The 21,263-nt window shown below is 41.2% G+C and overlaps 3 protein-coding genes across 5 annotated transcripts in view; 2 read left to right on the top strand and 1 right to left on the bottom strand.

Moving 5' to 3' along the window:
• The window catches only part of LOC125021229 (transmembrane protein 211), a 93,335-nt gene extending 87,375 nt beyond the window's left edge, over positions 1-5,960 (top strand). For both annotated transcript variants that reach the window (XM_047607205.1, XM_047607206.1), the window contains exon 4: positions 3,734-5,960. In XM_047607205.1, the coding sequence (XP_047463161.1) occupies positions 3,734-3,960 (227 nt within the window). In that variant the 3' untranslated portion in view covers positions 3,961-5,960. The remainder of the gene's footprint in view (positions 1-3,733) is intronic.
• A 172-nt stretch (positions 5,961-6,132) lies between these two features.
• On the bottom strand, positions 6,133-9,253 carry LOC125021228 (spermatogenesis-associated protein 22). Of its 2 annotated transcripts, none has more exons than XM_047607203.1 (8): positions 9,139-9,253; positions 8,734-8,822; positions 8,477-8,608; positions 7,796-7,976; positions 7,180-7,549; positions 6,945-7,068; positions 6,761-6,858; positions 6,133-6,502 (listed from the first exon to the last, which is right to left on the bottom strand). In XM_047607203.1, exons 2-8 carry the CDS (start codon positions 8,771-8,773, stop codon positions 6,311-6,313), a joined length of 1,137 nt encoding a protein of 378 aa, XP_047463159.1. In that variant the 5' UTR covers positions 8,774-8,822; positions 9,139-9,253; the 3' UTR covers positions 6,133-6,310. The 2 variants fall into 2 exon arrangements, with proteins under 2 accessions (XP_047463159.1, XP_047463160.1); XM_047607204.1 differs by having other exon boundaries at positions 6,945-7,065.
• A 4,457-nt stretch (positions 9,254-13,710) lies between these two features.
• On the top strand, positions 13,711-20,901 carry stip1 (stress-induced phosphoprotein 1). The gene is made up of 14 exons (XM_047606341.1): positions 13,711-13,856; positions 16,195-16,404; positions 16,502-16,643; positions 16,913-17,054; positions 17,265-17,430; positions 17,517-17,643; positions 17,873-17,975; positions 18,794-18,914; positions 19,013-19,109; positions 19,192-19,316; positions 19,407-19,443; positions 19,547-19,650; positions 20,250-20,422; positions 20,519-20,901. Exons 1-14 carry the CDS (start codon positions 13,848-13,850, stop codon positions 20,589-20,591), a joined length of 1,629 nt encoding a protein of 542 aa, XP_047462297.1. The 5' UTR covers positions 13,711-13,847; the 3' UTR covers positions 20,592-20,901.
• Positions 20,902-21,263: the final 362 nt, after the last annotated feature.

Below are 21,263 nucleotides of genomic sequence, written 5' to 3'. Positions count from 1 at the left end.
ATTAGCCTCAGCAACCCTGCAGCAACCTGTGAGAACAGGCCAGAGCTGATCAACAATAGAATCTAGTGCTCTTGGATGTTTCTCACAGCTTTGACTTTTAAAATCTATATTTGACTCCCGCAGTGATAAGGCAGTAAGAAGTCTATATGCACTTCAAAGCTAATGAGTGGCTCAATACTTTGAGTACTGCTGGTCAGATCTGAAATTTCTGCTTCTAGGCTCAGCTTTTGGTGTGATTTCTGAGGTTTTACCTTTGCCGTCTTTCCTGTGAAATCACACACAACATGAAATAAAACACCCCTCCCTGACTCTATGTGGAGTATTTGCAATGAAACTAGGACACATTATATTGCCCGGCTAACTTGAAGCCTCTCCATTATTCACTGTCTCATCATCTCTGAGCAATTATGATGGCCTCATGTTCTCAGCGGCACTCATCTGATTGGGGCTGACACGCACGCACGCGCACACTCTCCACAGCTCTTCACTTTTATCCCTCTCTGTGGAGCGAGGTCCGGCCATGCTGGACTTTTCACCCCACGCTCACCACCTTCAAATGCAGGCTGTTGATTCGGGGTTGGGAGGTTAGTAAACTGCCTGCAGCTTGGGTCCTGTAGGAGGTGAATGAAGGAGTATTTTTTACTGCCTGGTGGCCACTCTGCACAGCTCTTTAAAACCCCGTGTCTGAGGAATTTGAGTTGCAGGAACTTTAAGGCGCCTCTCTTTGAAGCTCATTGCTAGTTTTTCTTATTTGTGACAATAGTGTATAGCTGCATTTTTAAATATTTTTATCGTTTGAAATATATCCCGTAACGAAATCCAGTTGGAGTATTACCCGACGTCTGTTCTGACAAGAGTATCATCTCTGTTTCAGGCTAGTGCATGGAAGGGGTTGTTTTAATATTCTGCTTTGATGTGATCTCAGCAGCTCTGCCAAATGATCACCTAGTGACTAACTCCTGGTAATTATCTCAGCCGGTGATGTCAGTAACAAAGTGGTATTCAGTCTGAGCGTCCTACAGTAGTTACACACTCTTTGAACATGTTCAGGCGTCCAACTCATGGTGTCGTGTGCAGCGCCCAAGTCAGTCTGGTGTTATTGTACATTTCTGCCCCTCAGATTGTTCTTAGAGTAGTTTTATAAACCTGTCAGCCTCTACATTAAAACCAGTAGGGGGACCTACATAATATTAGGCAGGTGGTCATAATGTTATGCCTGATGATAGACAACATGCTGATGTCCGTTGATGCCGGTTCAGTTAACAACGTCTTCAGCCAGGAGACACCCTCTTGTATATACTGAGATTACAATAAATGCTCTAAAAGACACTTCCTCTTTGAGAATTCACCTAATGGCAGGATTTCCTCGACACTTATCGACCGCTTTCATCACACTATCAATTCCCCGTGGGACTGGGCGTCCGGACCATGGAAACGCCTGTTGAAATGAAGCTCGTCCACCCTGGAGTGGAAACTAGAAGGCTGTTTCACGGCTTCGCCAGCCTGGAACAGTTGTCACAAAATGCAGACCTCATTGTGCTGTATTACACGTTGAGTATGCAATGGATGCAGTCAGTGTCCGACTTTCCAAGGACAGATAAACAAAAGATCAAACACAGCTGCATCATAGGGTCATTTTTACACCGTTCTAGCTTTAAAAACCAAGTCCCCTCATTACCCACAGTGAAACTCAATTGTCAACAGTGTCATCAGTGATTTTATTTATAGTTACAAACTTTTAGTGTCAGCTAATGCTAAGGTGACCTCACTGTTATCAAACCCCATGCAGCCTCTTCTGGATACGAAGGCTTTATACCACCTTTCACATAGAGGCAGTTCTTGACTTTGATGCTTCAAATCGGTGGAATTCTCCTTTAAGACACGTGCACGCGTTTTGGTTTGATTTCACCCCTTTTAGATGTGAAGGATAAAACTGATCCTTGAGAGTTAGCTTCTGATATGAGGTCGATGTTACAGTTTTTCAGCACTTCTCCTCTCATTAAAGGCTTAGATATATTCTAGAGATCCATTCGGCCCGAGCTGCGCCTTATCTGATCCAGACGACCGCCGTCTTGGTCTGACTGATAAAATCCAGGCCTCACCCTTCTTACCTGACGCTGCGGCCTGGATTTCATTCTCTTATTGATTATTTTTTTTAGGGTTATGCCGTGCTGCTGATCATGTGCCCGGTTTTGGTTAACTTTAAATTTGCTAATCACATCAGTGTTGTAGGGAAGCGGCCTTGGACTGAAAAGCACGGCCGTGTGTGTCTCTTCCACAAAAGCTGAGGATAGTTTGATAAAGAAGGTCATTAAATTGTCATTAGGCAGTGAGTTCTGAGACGTTGGGCCCTTGCAGATAAAGCATAGAGCCACTCAGAGAGCTGGGGAAGCTGGATGCAGGGTTATGATCATCAAAGCTGAGAGGAAGGCCTTTACTAAACTCCACAGAGAGATAGGCTGCTACAGCAAGCTAGGAAAACCACACCACGTCTCTCTTGAACTCCTTCATTCTTCTTATATCCTCCCCACTATACTGTGTTTTTGCCCTAACAATAATTCCCAAAGCACCAAGTGTGTAACTAGAACATCACAGAAAGCTTTCTTTCTCCTCATCCTCGTTTGACTGTTACTGTTTCGCTGCCCACACAAACCATTGATCTCGCACTCGTACAGTTATTGCGCCGCAGCTCTCATCCGAGCCGTTTCCCATTCACTGCGAAAATTCCGCCCTTGAAAGTAGGGACACTGACCAGTCGTGAAATCGATACAGCGTAATGAAAGATATGTTTGTTTGTTTTTGTTTTTTTTTTTCTGGAAGAGCTTCTCACTACCAAGAGTCAAGCCTTTCCAGTAACCTTTGCTAAAACAGCTATGACATCTAGAATTGTAGTGGAAATGCAGCCAGCACTCAGAATGACTAAGAGCACCAATGATAGCCTGTAGCGCAGTCGATAACTGCTTGGCAGTACGGGCAGGGAGACTTGACTCAATTTGTAAGAGAGAGTTGCTCTCTGGCTGCATGGGGGCTGAGGATGGTGTCTGAGAAAACAGATTGCTTCAGAGGTGCAAGGTGGGGTGAGGGGGGGAGACTATTTTATATGAAGCTCAGGAGTTTGAAACGAGGAGTGCGAATGGGTTCACGGAGACGTGAATCATTTCACATTAGAAGGTCGTCTTTGCTTTTGTTGTTTAATACATTAGAATATCTGCTCCGCCACTCTAGGACTTATAAAACAATCTAGGTCAAGATTTATTTTTATACATGTCACACAACGCAACAAATCATCTGAGTGAATATTACATTTTATTAGTATGTATTGTATTTATGCGCTGGCGCTGGACTCTTGAATGAGGTTCTGCAAACCTCTACTGCCACCAAGTGGCACTCAGTTGGCAAACCTGGAAGGATACAGTGCGTACGTCTCTTGACATTAGAATGTTTCAGGGTTCAGTGAAGTGACAAGGAAACGTTTTTTTCTCACATTTATGTGATCTTAGACATGTAGCATCCACCTAGACCAGACCAGGCTCAATATTACAAAGGTGGTCATAATGTTATGCCTGATTACTGTATCTAGTCATGCAAACTTTAGTTGGATTTCATAAACGGGAAGACTTTATCTTTGAAAGGAACACAATAAACAACAGATTTTTCATCTTGTGTATTTCTTTCATCTATACGAGTGTATTGTTACCCGTCTAACAGACTCTGTCTTGTATTTTCTCTGCAGTGTTCATCATGGCTGCTGGACTGCTGGTTTACCCTTTCGGCCTGAACTCGTCGCTGGTCCGCTCGTTCTGCGGAGACTCTGACATCTACTACGCGGGCGAGTGCCAGATCGGCTGGGGCTACATGCTGGCCATAGTCGGAGTCATGCTCACCGTCTTCTTGCCCTTTTTTGCTAAATACGCACCGAAGGAGCAGCTGTCCCCGACCCCTTTGCCCACGCTGTTATAGTTGTGTCCCCCGCCCCGCCCTGACCACTCCTGCTAACCTGGGCTTGATGTCCTGCATCGTGTTTTTTATAATACTTGGGAAGCCCCACTCAGTGAACCCTAGAGCTGACGCTACAACGGCAAAACACCGTCTTCCTGCATCTGTTGTGTAATTATTTCCAGTTCTGTTAATTAAATGGAATGTCTTATGTTATAGTAACGATCATGTCATGAGTTTATCTGTTTTCTTCTTGTATGTTTTGGAGATGGTGCAGTGGGATGACACAAAGACTGATAAACCTGAGAAAATTACCACAAGCGCTTGCTAAAAAGTTAAGGGTTTTCCTGAGTTTTACGTTTTTTTCATCGGAAATAATTCAACATATGTAACATTCCAAACAGACTGGAATTTGTCGGCACTTCGGGAATGGGAGCATGATATTATGTGGCAGTGTGACTGACGAGAGAGTCAAAATGAACAGTGGAAGAAAATTCATCTGACGCTACAGGAGTTGCATCTGGGGCATTTGGACTGTAAATATAGCGTGGATTTAACAGATGTTTGTGGTTTCAAAGCATTGATAAGAGAACTCTGACGAAGGTTTTTTTTGTCCTTCTGACTTTTTCTCTGATCCAGAAACTGAACCAGTAAGAGTCAAAAGACATTTTCATTTAACTGTCGCAAAAAAAAAAATAAAAAAATAGGACGACAGATACAGCATCAGACCTGCCGAGAGGACAAATGGAAATCTGTCTCTTCTTTAACCAGGAAGTTGATCATAATGAGTAGTAGTTTCAGAGCGGTGTTGTTAAAAAAAAAAAAGTTGCAGGGACACTGCATCCCTCAGTCTTTTTTTCCATGATTTGTTTGTGTAATGTAACTCGCTTATTTTTCTGTCTGCAACACACAATACTAACACTCTAATTCAGGAAAAAAGGATTGCAAAAGGCAGGGAGATGTAGGAATTTTGTCAAAAAATGCATAATCAAATGGGCTCAAAACAATTGATCTAGATTTTAAACGAGATCTGACCAACTTGTGCCTTTTAACATAATCAAGACAAGTGTTTAATACAAACATCAGGTAATCATCTTTTTTCTGCTGAAAACTGTGGACCCTGTTGTGTGATGTGATTTGTTTTTAATTACATTTTTTTTTTCCTCTCAGCGGTAAAGTGTTTTTCCTGTACTCGATGCAGTATGATCTCATTAACTTGAGGAAATATTCTGGAGGGAAAAAAATGATGTTTTTGAATCCTTTGAGATGTTGCCAGAGAGATGGGGGGAAAAAAAGGAAAGCAATGCGTTCAATTATGCCCTGAGACATTTTTACCAATTATCTAAAAGAGACAAATCACACAAATTGCTCTACTTAAAAAGGTTGTGACATGCAGCTAACACAGTGACTCCTTTGTCATTTAGAATATGAGCGGTAGAGGAGAGAGATGTACAAACTGAACCTAAGCTACTGATGCATTATTGACATATGTGTAAAACAAGACCTTAGACTAATTTGCTCCTCTTAGCTAATGTGTTGGTGTGTTTTTGTCAACCCATTCCTCCTTCTTAGCGCTGGCACCGTTCCTGTCACGTTCCAAGGACAAAATGTCTGCGTCTCCACTTACTGTCCCTGTACACTGCCAATCTCATCAAGCTCGACCCTTTTCTAGTGGCTGTTTCTGTGCGTATTCGTGTTTAATAATGGGTTGGATTTTACTAATGGGTTAAACTTTAAATAATTCCCAAATTTGGGTTCCCATAATGACATGTCCTGACATTAACAAAATGACTGGTTGCCAGATTTGAAAGAAGATCAGGAGAGAACTGTTGGTATTGTATTGGACCTCATACTGTGCTTGTGTGGGAATGACTGGCGTGACTGCACTCAACTTATTCCCCTATTTGTTGAACCATCGTGTGTAAAGTCTCAGCACTGGTGAAACTGTTTTGGTAGTGTAGAACTATTGTTTTTTTCCATTGTGATGTTTTACTGTAAATAAACTAACTGTCCTTGATATCACATGTTATTCTTAGCGGCCCCGTTTTTCAAAGATATATTTTCAGATATTACCTCATCGTGTTTGCTTTACCTGGACTGACGCCTAAACAATGTTCGCTGTTCTGTGAATTTTCTTTGTAATAAAAACATTTCATAAATCATTAAAGTTATGTTTCATGATGAACAGACTTTCCGTTAAGGTTTTGGTTCAACAATTTTTATACGGGCACAAAAATAAGTGCAAAAACCTCATAGAAAGAACAGGAATTTAACTGCTGCAAACAGAAACGGCGACTTTTACAGGTCAAGAACTACTTGTAAAACAACGATAACATTGTGTCACTCTTATTGTGCTGAAGATACCTACTCCTGCTCACACTTCACTGAGCGACCTGACCAGCACCCTCATTTCAGCGTCACATGCCTTCACAACCTCCTGAGAATTCCTTAGCTCTGAGGTCTGACCAGGCCTGACAGACACACACGTCAGGACATCTCTGCTGCGGTCATAGTTACCAACACAGCGATAGACCTGACCACGGATGAGACGCGGCAGCACCTGCTCCTGTTGGACGGGGGAGAAAAATAAAGATTAAGACGAACTGAAGTGCTATTTTATTGTTTTAATTTGCACCAGTGTATTTTGACATTTAAATTTCCAATGTGAAAGCCTCTAAATTCAATATGCGTACAGTGCATACACACCAACACAAAGCAACATGTATAGTTAAGGAGAGTCAGAGCAAGTTGTTGTGTTCAAATGTACATTAAACTTTGTTAAACTCAAGATGCGATCATTTGATTTTTTTTCCTTCCAACTCACATTTTCATAAAAGACACACTGCACAGCCTCCTTTCCGTCCCTCATGAGGAAGTTCTTGGCTCCGTAGCGACCCAGCGTGACCGCAGAGTCTAGAGTAGCTGAGGGAGAGGCACATCCTGTCAGATTAATGGGACTATAATGGCCCGCTCCATAGACAACAAACATCAGCTGAGAATCAACTCACCGAATATCTCAAACAAGTACGACACTTTGTCTTTAAACTGGCTCCAGTGTCTCATGCCATCAATAACTGCAGTCAAGATCCTCAGTGACGCATCGATGGCGGGCTTCTTTGGAAATGTTTTCTTCTGAGGACAGCAGAAGAAGAGCACAGATGTTGCAATGATCACCAACAACAGGATGAAACATAGGGAGCCGCTTGTGATTTATTAAAAAATATTTTCAAAGAATATTTCTACCTGAGTTTGAGTTGGTAGAACGGTTTGAGATTGCTTTGCACTCGTTTTTCCCTCAAAGGAAGATCCTTGTGACCCAAAAGTGTTAGTAAATTTCCAGGTTTTGCTCTGAGGCTGCACAGCGGGAGCAGAGGGCCTCCTGGGCGGGGTGACAGTGGGAGGAATTGGTCTAGACTGCTGCGAGTTTGGATGAGTGGGAATGGCTGGTCTGTGAGATGAATTCTGACCCATCTGGGACAACCTAGTGAGGGGTGTTGGGTTGCTCTGTGCACTCTCGCTGCCACGAGGGGCTTGATATTTGTTCTGCCTGCAATTAACACTGGAGCTGGAGTCCTGTTGTCTGACTACGTTGCTTGGCTGTCCCATCATGGAGCTGAAAAAAAAAAAAAATAGAATAGAATAAAATTCAACACACGCTAAACACAAATCATGTCACACTCTCTTTTTAAACCTTTGAGATGACAAAATTAGCAAAACTGCTATATGATTTTATATGTCGCCTCTGTTAGACGAACCAAAACGTAGCGTTAAAACGGGGCTCAAACAATCATATCAATATAAACAGCTTGGATGTTTGACTGTAGCTGTCCTGCAGGACAGGACAGGCATCAAAACCTACCTTCTGCTTTCAGTTTTATACGGATGTGGCATGGGATCATAGGCTCTCATTGTAGGGGCACGACCAGGAGCGGGCCTGTTGCTGCCATACAGCTGGGGTGGAGCAGATGGTGGGATGTTCTCTCTGTCCCAGTGGTGGCTCGGAGGTGAGGGTCCTGAGGCCTGGTAACATCCATAGGTATCTGAGGAAAGGTAAAGCTTAGGAAAAGAAGCCTCTATTCTCTGTAGCCCCGAATGAATATGTTAGTATCATCCTATACAGAAAATGTGGTGGCTGTGGCTCAGGAGGTAGAGTGGGTTGTCCACAAACCAGAGGGTTAGCTGTGTGATCCCTAGTGTATGGTCCACATGCCAAAGTGCCCTTAGACTGGACACTGAGCCCCAAATTGATTTGAGTATTTAACACTTGTGCATGAACGTGTGTGCATGTGAACAAATGGGTAGACGTGTGATTGAGGCTGTGAAGCGCTTGCAGTACCAAGAGGTAGAAAGTCAGACCATACAAATACAAGACCATATACCATTTATTTCTCAGTTAAGTGATTGCACAAGCTTCATGTCTTCAAAAGTATGATGCAAGTAGAGATTGTGTTTTTTATTATCAACGCCCACGAGATAAAGGGAATTTATATTTTTCCTGTGGGTGTAATGCCCCCTAGTGACGAACAGTGGAGCACCGCACCTGAAGAGGTGAGGGATGAGCTGCTGCTTGCTGTGTAGTCACTGTGGGAAAAGAATTCATGCTCAGAGGGAACAGATGTCAAAGGGACCCTGTGTCGTTTCTTCTGGTTGAAAAGCGGCACAGAGAAGTTGCCTGGCGGAGACAGCAGAGGAAACACAAAACACCCTGCTCAGGCAATTAAATACTCACTGACAGCAGTACAAACATAATACTACGAAACAAGGGCACTTTTGTGACAGAAATATCTTTTAACCAACCTGATGCTGGCCTGGCCGGAAAGTCTTCACGTCTCATCATCGTGGTTGCTTACAATGGAGTTAACTGTTAATTCAAATGTGGGTCGGTGCTGTCAATTCAAGAGAGGAAACACAAAGAGGGGATGGACGACCTTATAACAGCGTTCCTCTTTGGTGCTGGACACGGTTCACGGTTAATCTATAACTCAGTATTAAGCCATTTAACAGTGGTGGGCTGTTTCAGCTAGTCTGACATACATTAGCTTCACTGTAGCATTAGCTTTGTGCGCTAGATAGCTTAAAGGCCTTAACTGTTTACAACTCATTGAGTTATTCAGGAAATAAATATTTTATAACAATATTGGCACCGGTAGTAATTCGCTGCCTCAAACGATTTTCTGTGAAGACGGTTCATTAATTACTTACTATTTTTGTTAGTTAAAGTATGAAGGAAAGACAGAAAGAGACAAACGATGTTTCAGGTTCAGCACCTTGTAAAGGCACGCGCCAAAAGTGTCGGCCGATGATGTTGCCTTCAGGTTCCCAAAACTAGCTCGGTTGTTTATGATGCTTACTGATGGTACTGATGTAGCTCTATGGATCAAACTGGATTGTACACATCCTCTTGTTGACATATGGGGGCATTAATAATATCTGGCCAATAAGCAAAATGAAAAATATAAGCTATATCGATTCAGTGAAATAACTAGGCTATATCCAAAAAAAGCGTTGAATAAGGTCAGCTGGATTTGTAGAATTCTACAAGTCCAGCTGACCTTATTCAACGCTTTTTTGGATTACCATGACCTGGATGACTGAGAACCTTCACAGACAACTAGGCTATATGAATTTACTTTAGTTGTCATTTTGATCATCTAAATTCCACTTTACACTGATGTGAATATTAAACCAGTAATGACCTATTTTAATTATTTTTTAATAACTTGAGTGCACCAGCTAGAATCAACCTTTTTTTTTTTTTTTTTACATAAACTATCTTTTGTCATCAGATTATTATACTGTATATTGGAAATATAAATGGACACAGAAAAAGGTGCTGTCATAGACCAAGATCACAATAGCTGCATCATTACTATCTTCGTGCCACAATAACAGAGGGTTATGAATTGTTTTGAGTGTGCAAAACACAACAAGTATGGATTGGATTACAAAGCAAGTCAGACAAGCAAGTCTCTGAAGGATACATTTCAGGACTGGTGATATGGACAAAAAGTTATATATAATAATAAAAGAAAATGTGTGCATATTTATGTAATGAGAACTTTCTGTCTACCTCTATCAGCCCTCTAAATAGAGATGGGAGTCAGATAGAGAACAAATGAACAGTCAGCAAAGCCTCTATGACACATTTAAAATCACAGTCACACATACAACTGTCAGTTTCTCTTGTTCATCCTCCGTTAGATCCTCTTAGCTTAACTGGAAACCCCAAAATTCCCATCTAAAGTTAATCACAGAAATGCAGTGCATTAAAGCCTGTCACATATTATGTCATTTGTTATATTTCTGTTGTGGTGTGCTTGCATGATTAAGTCTTGGTGGTGTTTCAGAGGATGACCTAAAGCTTGTTTAGTTGATTCTACATATAAGTACAGGCTGGGGCAAAGGCTTCAGGAGGACCAGCTCTTCCTCTTGTTTTGCACAGAGCCTGAGGCTAATCTCAGCCTCATGGGGACTGTGACATCCTCGCTTGGAGTTTGAAGGCCACTATTTGATCTTGGCTTCTCTGTCTTGTGTTTTCTGGGCCTGTGAAACCATGGCAACAGCAAGCATGAATGATTTATTCAGGATGGTCTCCACCACATCATTTGCTACTGAGAAACTATGGATCACCATTGAATCTGTGTACTTCATTACACTCATTCCAGGTTTGAAAGCAACATCCTCACAGTTTCAGCTTTTCCGTGCTTCCTAATAAATATGTTCAATGACTCAATGTGACACAATTAAATCAAACATACTTAATTTGAGTTTGTATGTTATGAGATCAGATCATTCTGTTACAAAGAAACTGTTCACGTGCAGCATCCCACAGTCTTTTTTTAATACAAAATGGGTTCGAACCAGGATTGATGGTGTGGCTGAAATCTGGGTGAGTCCTGGTCCCCTATACATTGGAGATATTTTTGGTCTTCAGTAGCTCAAAGGTATTCATCATTTTCCCAGTACTCTGCACATGCACATATAATTTTACCATGAGCACAGTCCTTACATTTTCCGCATTTTCGTCTGGAAGAGACAGCGATAAAGCACCAAAGACCACAGATAGATGATATCTCTTCATGAAAATGGAATAACATTTTATGTAATTATTATTTTTACACTGCTCAAATCTTTCTATCAGAGCATATCATCAAGTCAGTTCAACTTTTTGGATATTGTTTAGCAGAAGAGAGGGCTTTTCAGTTGCTTTGGTGTTAATTAAGTTAACAACAGATGCACTAGAAGGGCTGCAACTTGATGGCAGTAGGTGGTTGCAGCTTTTTTACCTCCTCTTGATTTCTGACATTTTATTAAAACTTTATTTTTCAGTTTTCAAATAAACATCTCTATCAACATAGGGCACATGAAGTAGTCCAAGCTATATATCTGAAGATATCTGAAAAAATAGTTATTGGGTATATTATGGCATATTATTCACTAAAAAGAAGAAAAGCCATCTGTGTATGAATTGCAGAGAAACACCAGATAATTTGTATGCCAGCACTGCAATGCATAGTCTGAAAGAGGCGCTGGAAAAAAAGGGCTGTCATGGGAAAAAAAAGAGCTGGCCTGTCCTCAACTGTAGCCATATCTTCAAAGACCCTTTAATCACAGGGTTCTCTATCCATACATTGTGAGTATATGATAATAGGGAGGTAAGTATTGGCAATAGGTTTGATAGTCCATTGATATTGCCCAGTCAGTAACCTGTTTATTTTTGTGTGTAAAACTCCAATATTTGCTGCTCAATAATAGAATCTGACTTTTTTTTTCTTTTTTTTTACTAATTAAGTCCAACTCCTCCAAGATCCATATGTACCATTGCCAAAAGGTTTGTTGTGTCTTCCAGCATATTCTCAAGAGTGTGGAGGAGATTCCAGGAGAGGAGAGCTGGACAGGGCTGTAGAAGGTCCTTGACCAATCAACAGGACCAGTATCTGCACCTTAGAGCAAGATGAAACAGGATGAGCACTGCCAGAGTTCTACAAAATGACTCCAGTAGGACAGTGATGTGAATGTCCCTGAACAAACAATCAGAAACAGACTTTACGAGGGTGGTCTGAGGACTTGATGTCCTTTAGTCAGCCCTGTCACTGCCTGGCACCGTAGACCTTGATTGGCTTTTGCCACAAAACATTAGAATTGGCAGGGTAGCCACTGGGGCTCTGTGCTTTTCATAATTGACAAAACAGGTTAACTAAGATCTGCCATCAGTTTACAGTACAGTGTTAACTTCTGTCCCCAAGAAGTTTCAACCTCATTCGCACCTTGAGACTGGAGCCTCTGACTGACAGGCCTCAGCAACAGGTAACTATCTATTTAATACTGTACTGAGTGATGATTGTTTTCAGTGTGCACAACTCTAAAAATTAAGCATAAAAGGTCTGTTGATCTGTTTATTAGATTGTTAGATGTTTAGATTCTCACATCCAGTCATGTGTATCACAGGATTAAATGACTGGTCATGAAATCTTTAGACAGACCAACCTGAAGGACATTACAGGCCCCCTACAGGACCTCCTGCAGTTTGCTAAACCAGTGGGTCATATGATCTTCAGTCAACATGGGCACCACATCCTACAACAGTTATGCCCCCAGGGATGTCTCCTCTGTTCTTCTCCCTTTACATGGATAGTGAGCAGTCTGCATGCTGAGGGGAGATTGAATAAATGGCCATCTGGTGTGATGCAAAGAATGTGCAGCTGAACATGCTAAAAACTGTAAAGCTGAAAATTGATTTCAGGAGAAGCCCTGCAGCACTGCTCAATATCACCAAACTCAACAGCACAGTGTCAACAGTATCAACAGCATCATTTTTTTGTCACTGTTTGTCTTCTGGAGGGTCAGGGGATGCTTGGAGCTGTCGTGGGGCGAGAGACAGGCTACATCCTGGACAGGTAGCCAGTCTATCACAGGTCTAACACATCCAAAGGCCCAAAAAGGTCCAACAGAGAACCTGTGCCAGTTACAGTGGTTCAACATGCCGCAGTAGCAGCTGATCCACATCTACACTCCAGTAATCCAGTCTGTTCTCCGCTCACAAACCCTGTCTGTCTGGCTTGGAGTTGGTGCTAAATAAAGGTTTAGAGCGAGACATTAAACAGGACAGACTACAACACACAGGCCTGCAGAGAAAATCACTGGTGTCAGTCGGATGGCCTCCATTCAGGACTAATACAGTGCAGAGCCAGGAAACATCAGTGCAGCTCATCACACTCATATTAAATGTTCCCAATTCTCCCCTGGTAGGCAACTCAGGACACCCAAAAATAGTATATTCATGACAATAATGAACAGTTAATATACATTATGTTTATTATATTTATAGTGTTTAAATGCAACATTTCGTTTCAAATGTGTTCATGTCATCATTACTTATGGACATAAATCCCAACAATGTATTTATTAAACAGAGAAATAAGCTTTGGTCACTGGAGCTCCTTATACTATTCTGTATGTAAATGTACACAGTGCTGTTTAATCTTATATATTTAACAGACATTTCTACTCGTTACCTCTGCTTGTACTGTTTTTTTTTTTCTTTTTATCAATTGTTATGCCTATTTTGTATTTACACTGACATTCAGATTTTTTTTTTAAAAGTATTTTAAAGAGGTACAGACACTGTACTTGGCCACTCACACCAAATTCCAATATTTATAGTCAGTCCCTCAACTCTGTGTGACTTTGAGAGCCTGCAACGCATATTGTGTAACACATGGTCTTGGGTTTTCCCTCATCTTCTGGAAATTTCAGCAACAGGGGTATATATGGTCCCCTAGCGGGTGAAACATTCAATACATCTGAGCCCGGATTACCGACTTCCTACTACCCAACCTGGCAACCTGCATGTTGTTCAGGGGGAGGCGCTAGTCCGCAGTAGTTTCTGGAAGGAACCTCATGCTTGCACCATGGAGAAAGTGAGTGTCATGCAACTCTTTTAGAAATTATTATTCCCAAACCAACATAGTTAACAAATACCAATGGATTTCCATGGATGGCTTTCATTTTGAGTTTTCTTTACAATAATAATAATGTGGAGGTAGATGGAGTTAGTCGTCTTTATATACTGAGACTTGACTGCTAGTATTAGCTTGCTAGCTTGTTAGCTTAGCGTCACTCTGGTAGTGAGGTCTTAATGAGCCATTCGGCAGGCGGTCTCTGATGGGCTTATGGATTTTAATCAACGCGGAATATTTTGACAGCAACCGATTTGTAGCGTAGTTGGGCTTTGAATTCTAACCACGGCAAACTTGGATAGATTAACGAAATGATCATCTGTGCACGACTGCGGCCAATTCAGAGCTAGCTAACCGCTAAGCTAGGGTATAAGACTTTTGTGAGAAGAAATTTGTGGGGGCAGTTTGTCAACGTACTCGTCCCAGAGTTGCTTGCAAAAGTTGTCTGTCACTGTCACCTGTCCCTTATCACTGGAAAGCTTTTCTCTGCCCCCCACGCGAATCACCGGCAAGATACTCGTATTTAACTCCCGCACATTGTCAACGCTATTATTAATTTGAGGACGGGTCATATAGGGCAAATAAAAGCCGCGATTGCATCCTTTTGTAAAATAATATTGTTACAAGACCACGCGTCTGCACTGCGGTGTTCAGTCGGTAACAGAAGCTGCAGGAGTATTTTCTGCTCGGCTTCAACCTGCTCCTCAGACCGGAGGATCTTTCTAGACGCACACGGCGCTGCTGTCATGGCTACAGCCGCATTTTGTCGTCAACTGCCGCATTTACTTCAATGTTCTGCAGTTTGGTGTCGCGAATATGTTCTATTTGGGACTGCACACTACGAGTTAATTATTATTGTTAATGATAATGATAAACTAAATATATTTTTAAACAAAAACTCTGCTCAATAACGCATAACAGGCCAAAACGTGTCATGCACGGTACATGTCGAAAGGGGGCACTGCACGGCAATAATTGCGTTGATGCCGCGTTCAGTTAAGTATTTCTACATCGTAAAAGTTGAGCCACTCTAAGAGAACATTTTTACTTTTGCCGCCAGTTTTGCTCTACTTCTCACAAAGTTTATATTAATGTTACAACTGATTACTATTCACATTTGAAATTATTAAAGTAGACTTTATACACCAGACTGGATGCACTCACAGTGTCCCTACAGATACTTTGATGATTGGTTTTCTGTCATAGAATATATAGTGTAATATATTCAAAAAGTTCATTTTCACTGAGGACAGCGGATATGTCCATGGTTGTTGTGGTTGTATGAGGATAACAATTACACATACTGTAGTAACTTCAATTCATAAAGATGAGTTGACTGCATGTTGACTAGTCTTTTGGATTTCGGATCCACCGATGCCTGCATCCAAATTAATGCTCCATCATCCAGAATCAGAGTTAAACATTTATATACACACCAAATGTGCACGCCCTTTGCTGACAGTTTTCAAAGTCTGCGTTGTTGTAATACACCCTTTTAATGCTTATGAATACAACGCTGGTTCCCTAAGAAGGCTACACTTAATACATGTCTTCAGTAACACTAACCATCAGTAGTTTTGCTGACTAATTTAGTATTTTCCTTTCAAACTGCCTTTACTCACACTATAAGTTAGTTCTACTTGTTATGTATTCACTTATTTTAAGATGTTCAGATTGGATTGGGTCTGGTAACAGGAGAGAAAAATCTTGGCAATGAGCAGTTATTGTTCATCAATCAGAATATTAACGCCCTTAGCGTTACATACTTAACATACTTGTCAAACATATTTGTCAAATGAGCGTGATTGTAGGGACCAACATGTTAATCCTTTCTGCTCAGTCTGTAATCTACTCTGTTATATGCTGTGGAAATGTTAAGTTACAACCTGTCAAACCGGAACAGACAGCCAACAGGAGTGTACTTTATATCTTTGTATTTTTTTTTTATTCCCCGCCTCGCCCTGATTGCATCACCAGCATCCCCATGCTTACTCATGTAAGACGTTGCTTGGAAAATGGTCTCTTCCTCTAAAATACCATACGCTGCCTAATAGTAACTTGCACCTTCATGAAATCTGCTTTGGAAAAAGTGAAATAACATTTTTTTTCTCTGTGTCCCTTCTCCATCTGTGTGACATGAACAGCTGACTTGTCATCAATCTTTTTTCACTTCTGGCAGTAGCAGCTGTTAAGGATTCTGTGCTGGCAGATCTATATTGAGGATTGTGTGCTTGTGCTTTTGTGTAAACGTTCATTTAGAGTTTTAGAGCTGCGTTGTAAATGTGTTTGTCTGCCACAGGTTTCAGCATTGAAAGACCAGGGCAACAAGGCTCTAAGTGCGGGAAACATTGACGAGGCTGTACGTTGCTACACTGAAGCCTTGGCTATTGACCCATCAAACCATGTGCTGTACAGTAATCGCTCAGCTGCCTATGCCAAGAAAGGCAACTATGAGAACGCCCTCCAGGATGCCTGCCAAACCATCAAGATCAAACCTGACTGGGGCAAAGTGAGATATTCTTTGTTCTGCCATCAAATGTGTTGTCAAGTGTTGTAGGAATTCAGTTTTACAAAGCAATCAAACTTCTTTCAATTTTATTTACCAGGGTTACTCTCGCAAAGCAGCAGCATTGGAATTTCTTGGCCGGTTGGAGGATGCTAGAGCAACTTACCATGAGGGCATTCGACAAGAGCCAAGTAATCAGCAGCTAAAGGAGGGTTTACAGAACATTGAGGCTCGACTGGCAGGTACACATCAATGTGTTATGTCTTTTATACTACGGATAAAGTAGCGAATTGATGTGAAAATAGTGTGAAGATGGCTGCTGACAGCAATGACAAAGTAAAATTGTACTGCATGTTCACAGGAGTAAGTGACCCACTTGGGTTTTGTGTTGTGATTCATTCAGACCATAGACAAGTAGTGGTGGTTAATGAGAAGAGCTGGTGCAGGACAGGGTGTGCATCCTGAATGCTCTTATGTGACCACTAATGAAAATTAACTTTTGCTTCCCCAGAGAAAACCATGATGAACCCTTTCGCCATGCCTAACTTGTATCAGAAGCTGGAAAGTGACTCTCGAACCCGTGAGCTGTTAGCAGATCCCAGCTACAGAGAACTGCTCGAGCAGCTCAGGAACAAGCCGTCTGAGCTTGGCACGTATGTGATTTTTCTGAAATATGACGTTTGTAACAACATATTTAACTGTCGGAAATTAGAGGCGAGAGACTAAGCCTCAAGTCTGAAATGTGTGTAGCCCCATTGTCATTCGTATTGTCTGGAAAGTAGACAAGTACAGTAAAGTGAATGAAATGTGCACCAGCCCGTAATACTGTTTGATTTGCATTTGTTTGACTGATTGTCTTATAGGAAGCTGCAGGATCCCAGAGTGATGACCACACTCTCTGTGCTGCTGGGACTAAACCTCTCTGAGATGGAAGAGGATGAGGAGCCCACTCCTCCTCCTCCCCCCAAACCCAAAGAGACTCAGCCTCCACCTCCTAAAGAAGAAGACCTCCCTGAAAACAAGAGATTGGTATGTCATTAGCTCGCAACTTTCACATTTGATCCTCTCATTTATCCCTTAATTAAAAGGAATCCTCTATTTCCAACTTGTAACAGGCCCTGAAGGAGAAGGAACTTGGAAATGCTGCATACAAGAATAAGGACTTTGAGACGGCGCTGAAACATTATGAAGAAGCCATTAAACACGACCCCACCAACATGACTTATATATCTAATCAGTCAGGTACATGTTGTCACTGTTTGTAAAACTATTAGAAGCCTTTAACAAACATGCCAGCAAAACAAACAATTTCATAAATTTATCAAAATATACGAGTTCCCTGTCATTAAAAAAATGTGATATGTTAAAAAAAAAATTTAATTGATGCACTAAAATATTGAGCCAATAGCTGTGTTGACATGTACTTCAGATGTTTCTGTTAAATATGTTCTCCATTTTATTGTCATTCCAGCTGTGTACTTTGAGAAGGGTGATTTTGAAAAGTGCAGAGAGCTGTGTGAGAAGGCCATTGATGTTGGCAGAGAGAACCGAGAAGACTACAGACAAATCGCAAAGTGAGTTATGTCTGATTTTTTCTTCTTACTACTCAGAGAATCCTTTGGGGGATGGAACTCAGGACAAATGTTTAGGTCTTTAAATATACTTTGTTTAATCTGGATAGAAAATGCATACTTCTAAGGATCTGGCTACAGTTGCGTTGTCTTACGTCATCAGAATATGAATGTTTGTATAGTAGTTCTGAACATCAATCCTGGTATTCTGTTATATAGAAGGTGAGGTACTGAGACATTTTTAGGCAGCCACTCCTGAGAGCTAAACAGCTGCACATACAGTACATCACTTTTGTCCAGGTTATTTCAGTTTGTCTCTCACACATCCATTTATACACGCCATTTGTTGTATGTATGTTATGTTGAATGGTAACATTTATGTTTCCATACAAGGAGCTCACCATCAGGAGCAATTTTGGATTTAGAGTCTTTGTGAGAGGGCAAACTGTGACAAGGTGTGGGGGGGGAAGGGTTACTGAGGCTGTCTGGCCATCTGATGAACATTTCTGAAGAATTGTACAGGTCACTCTTGGACTACTTTGGATTTGTCCAAACTGTCCAAACATGAATCACTAAGTGGAAGTGTTGCTCTGTTGCTTCTCACTATGGATACAAATCAAATGTCCATTCAGCTCAGTCATTTTTCAGATTTATTATTGTCTCACAAATATGCACAAAAATAATTTGAAGAAATTGACACTTTCTTCAATGAGGGATTTTCACATTGTAATTTTTAAAAAATTTTTATTATTTTTTTTAGATAAATAAGAATGATGGATCACTCTTACATAACACGTTGTCTGCTCTCCTTCTGTTTACAGGGCCCTAGCTCGAATTGGCAACTCCTACTTCAAACAGGAAAAATACAAAGAAGCAGTTCAGTATTTCAACAAGAGCTTGACAGAGCACCGCACTCCTGATGTCTTGAAGAAGTGTCAACAGGTGCAGTACCGTCATAATTTTAAAATTTGTTACTTGTTTTGGGCTCTGTAATAAAACTACTCCACTACTTGCATCTAATACTATAATTGGCTCTGCAGGCAGAGAAGATATTGAAGGAACAGGAGAAACTAGCCTACATCAACCCAGATTTAGCCCTGGAAGAGAAGAACAAGGGCAATGACGCCTTCCAGAAAGGTGTGTAACCGTTGTAGTGTTTGGTGTCATTTGATTCTTTGAGAAGACATGTAAAGACAAACTCTTCTTTTCCTTCCCGTAGGAGACTACCCCTTAGCCATGAAACATTACTCCGAGGCCATCAAGAGAAACCCCCACGATGCCAAACTCTTCAGTAACAGAGCCGCATGCTACACAAAGCTGCTGGAGTTTCAGCTTGCCCTTAAGGTACAGAACATCCACGAGTTTGTTCATGTGTGCTTATTCATGTTTAGTGAACATTATTGATGACTGTGATAATTTGTTTTTATTTATCAGGATTGTGAAGAGTGCATCAAACTTGAGCCCACCTTCAGTGAGTAGACACTAATAACAATTTAACATTGTACTTGAAAAATGGTAAATGTTCTGTTCAATTCAGTCAAGCCATGTGACTAATTGAAACGATCCATCCACAGTAAAGGGCTACACTCGTAAAGGAGCTGCACTGGAAGCCATGAAAGATTATACTAAAGCTATGGATGCGTACCAGAAGGCTCTGGAGCTGGACTCCTCCTCAAAGGTATTTAAAAGGACACTCCTTGGGTTAAGATATGTGGAAATGTGGAATTCAGTGGAAACAAACACCTACCTTCATGTAGTGAACTGTAAACACTATGTATCTGTGTAGTGTGAAAATGAACTGGCAGGCTGTTCACTGACCAGGAATGAGGATGCAACGTTCGAGTGGCTGAACTACCGAGCTAACACTAACGGCAGCGTTTTGTGGCACCATTGGTGGTTTCATCACAGATTGCAGATTAGCCTATTTAACATACTGATAGCTTGAAGTGCTACTCAGAGAGCAATGAACACTTTATGTGTAACATAAAATTGGATGGTGGTCACTCCCCCTCTGTTACATAGCCGGGATCGATGATTGTTGAGAACTTTTGTGCTTTCGCACAGAAGCTTTTATTGCCGAGTTCTGAGTGCTCTTACGCACTCGAGACACAGCATGAGACATGCTAAAATGTGGTACATCCAAGTGTACCTTTAAATGGAAATTATGAATAGGTGTTTTTATTATACATATAGGTAACATAACAGTGAAAGAAAAATCCACTTGTTTTAGATGTTTTTTTTTCTTTTCTTACATCTTATGTCCTCTCCCACCTTCAGGAAGCCAGTGAGGGCTTGCAGCGCTGTATGGTCAGTCAGACTATGAGAAACGACACCCCCGAGGAAGTGAAGAAACGGGCCATGTCTGATCCTGAGGTGCAGCAGATTATGAGTGATCCAGCCATGCGCATGATCCTTGAGCAAATGCAGAAGGACCCTCAGGCACTTAGCGAGTAAGTTTCTCTGCATTCAAACACTACGTTGCAGATCTGCAGTGATTGTGTGAAGTTCATGATGATATTCATTCCTGTTCTCTGTGTTATTCACAGCCACTTAAAGAATCCAGTTATTGCTCAGAAGATACAGAAACTCATTGATGTTGGACTGATAGCCATTCGTTGATGAGAGACCAGAGCCACGTGTGTGAAGAAACTCCAAGACAAAAGTGGAACAAAATGCAGATCCCTTCAAAATAATACATCCTCTCTTTTTCTTGCCTTCAAATTCAAAAGTATACTGTTCATGGTCTGAGGCTTTGTTTGTATGTTATGTTATGTTTTTTTTTTTTTTTTAAACCAATTTCACTATGTTTGCATTGTATTTAAGACGGCATCCTGTATGTTATATGGAAAACTTCAGGACTCAAGACAACTTCATCTTAAAAAAATGGATGCATAAATACATCTTTAAATAAACATTACAATGCAGTGCACCATCCAGCTCAGTGTTTAAAGGGTAATCCACCCTGAAGCTGTTCTCATCTCATTCTTATTGGTTCATAGTTTAGACAAATGAAACGAAAAAAATATGAAACTTTAAACACTCAATTTACATTGTAATAGATATCACAAATTGCGTTTGGCCAAACATCTCATTACTCTTCACCCGTGTGTTGTCTTAACCATGGTGTTTTAAGCTGGGGAGTCCAGGTGTAACTTGTATTTAATGGCTATGTATTGGCTATTCTCAGCTCTGTGAGCAAGAGTGCAAATGTGTTGACCTCACACAGAGCTGCAATTTAGTAATTTTCTCTCAACAGTAGCTTGATTAAATCAGTCTATATAGGCACGTTTT

The sequence above is a fragment of the Mugil cephalus genome, chromosome 15 (assembly GCF_022458985.1).
Source record: "Mugil cephalus isolate CIBA_MC_2020 chromosome 15, CIBA_Mcephalus_1.1, whole genome shotgun sequence".
NCBI classification, from domain to species: Eukaryota; Metazoa; Chordata; class Actinopteri; order Mugiliformes; family Mugilidae; genus Mugil; species Mugil cephalus.
This window is presented reverse-complemented; position numbering and strand designations above follow the sequence as displayed.

Excerpts from the sequence above, each read along its gene's own strand:
- LOC125021228 (XM_047607203.1), bottom strand. The coding sequence starts at position 8,773 with ATGATGAGACGTGAAGACTTTCCGGCCAGGCCAGCATCAG. Across the intron at positions 8,609-8,733 it reads TCCGGCCAGGCCAGCATCAG|GCAACTTCTCTGTGCCGCTT; the intron begins GTTGGTTAAAAG and ends TGTCTCCGCCAG. Across the intron at positions 6,503-6,760 it reads AGTGTGTCTTTTATGAAAAT|GAGCAGGTGCTGCCGCGTCT; the intron begins GTGAGTTGGAAG and ends CCCGTCCAACAG.
- stip1 (XM_047606341.1), top strand. Across the intron at positions 17,055-17,264 it reads AAGCCGTCTGAGCTTGGCAC|GAAGCTGCAGGATCCCAGAG; the intron begins GTATGTGATTTT and ends ATTGTCTTATAG. Across the intron at positions 20,423-20,518 it reads GACCCTCAGGCACTTAGCGA|CCACTTAAAGAATCCAGTTA; the intron begins GTAAGTTTCTCT and ends TGTTATTCACAG.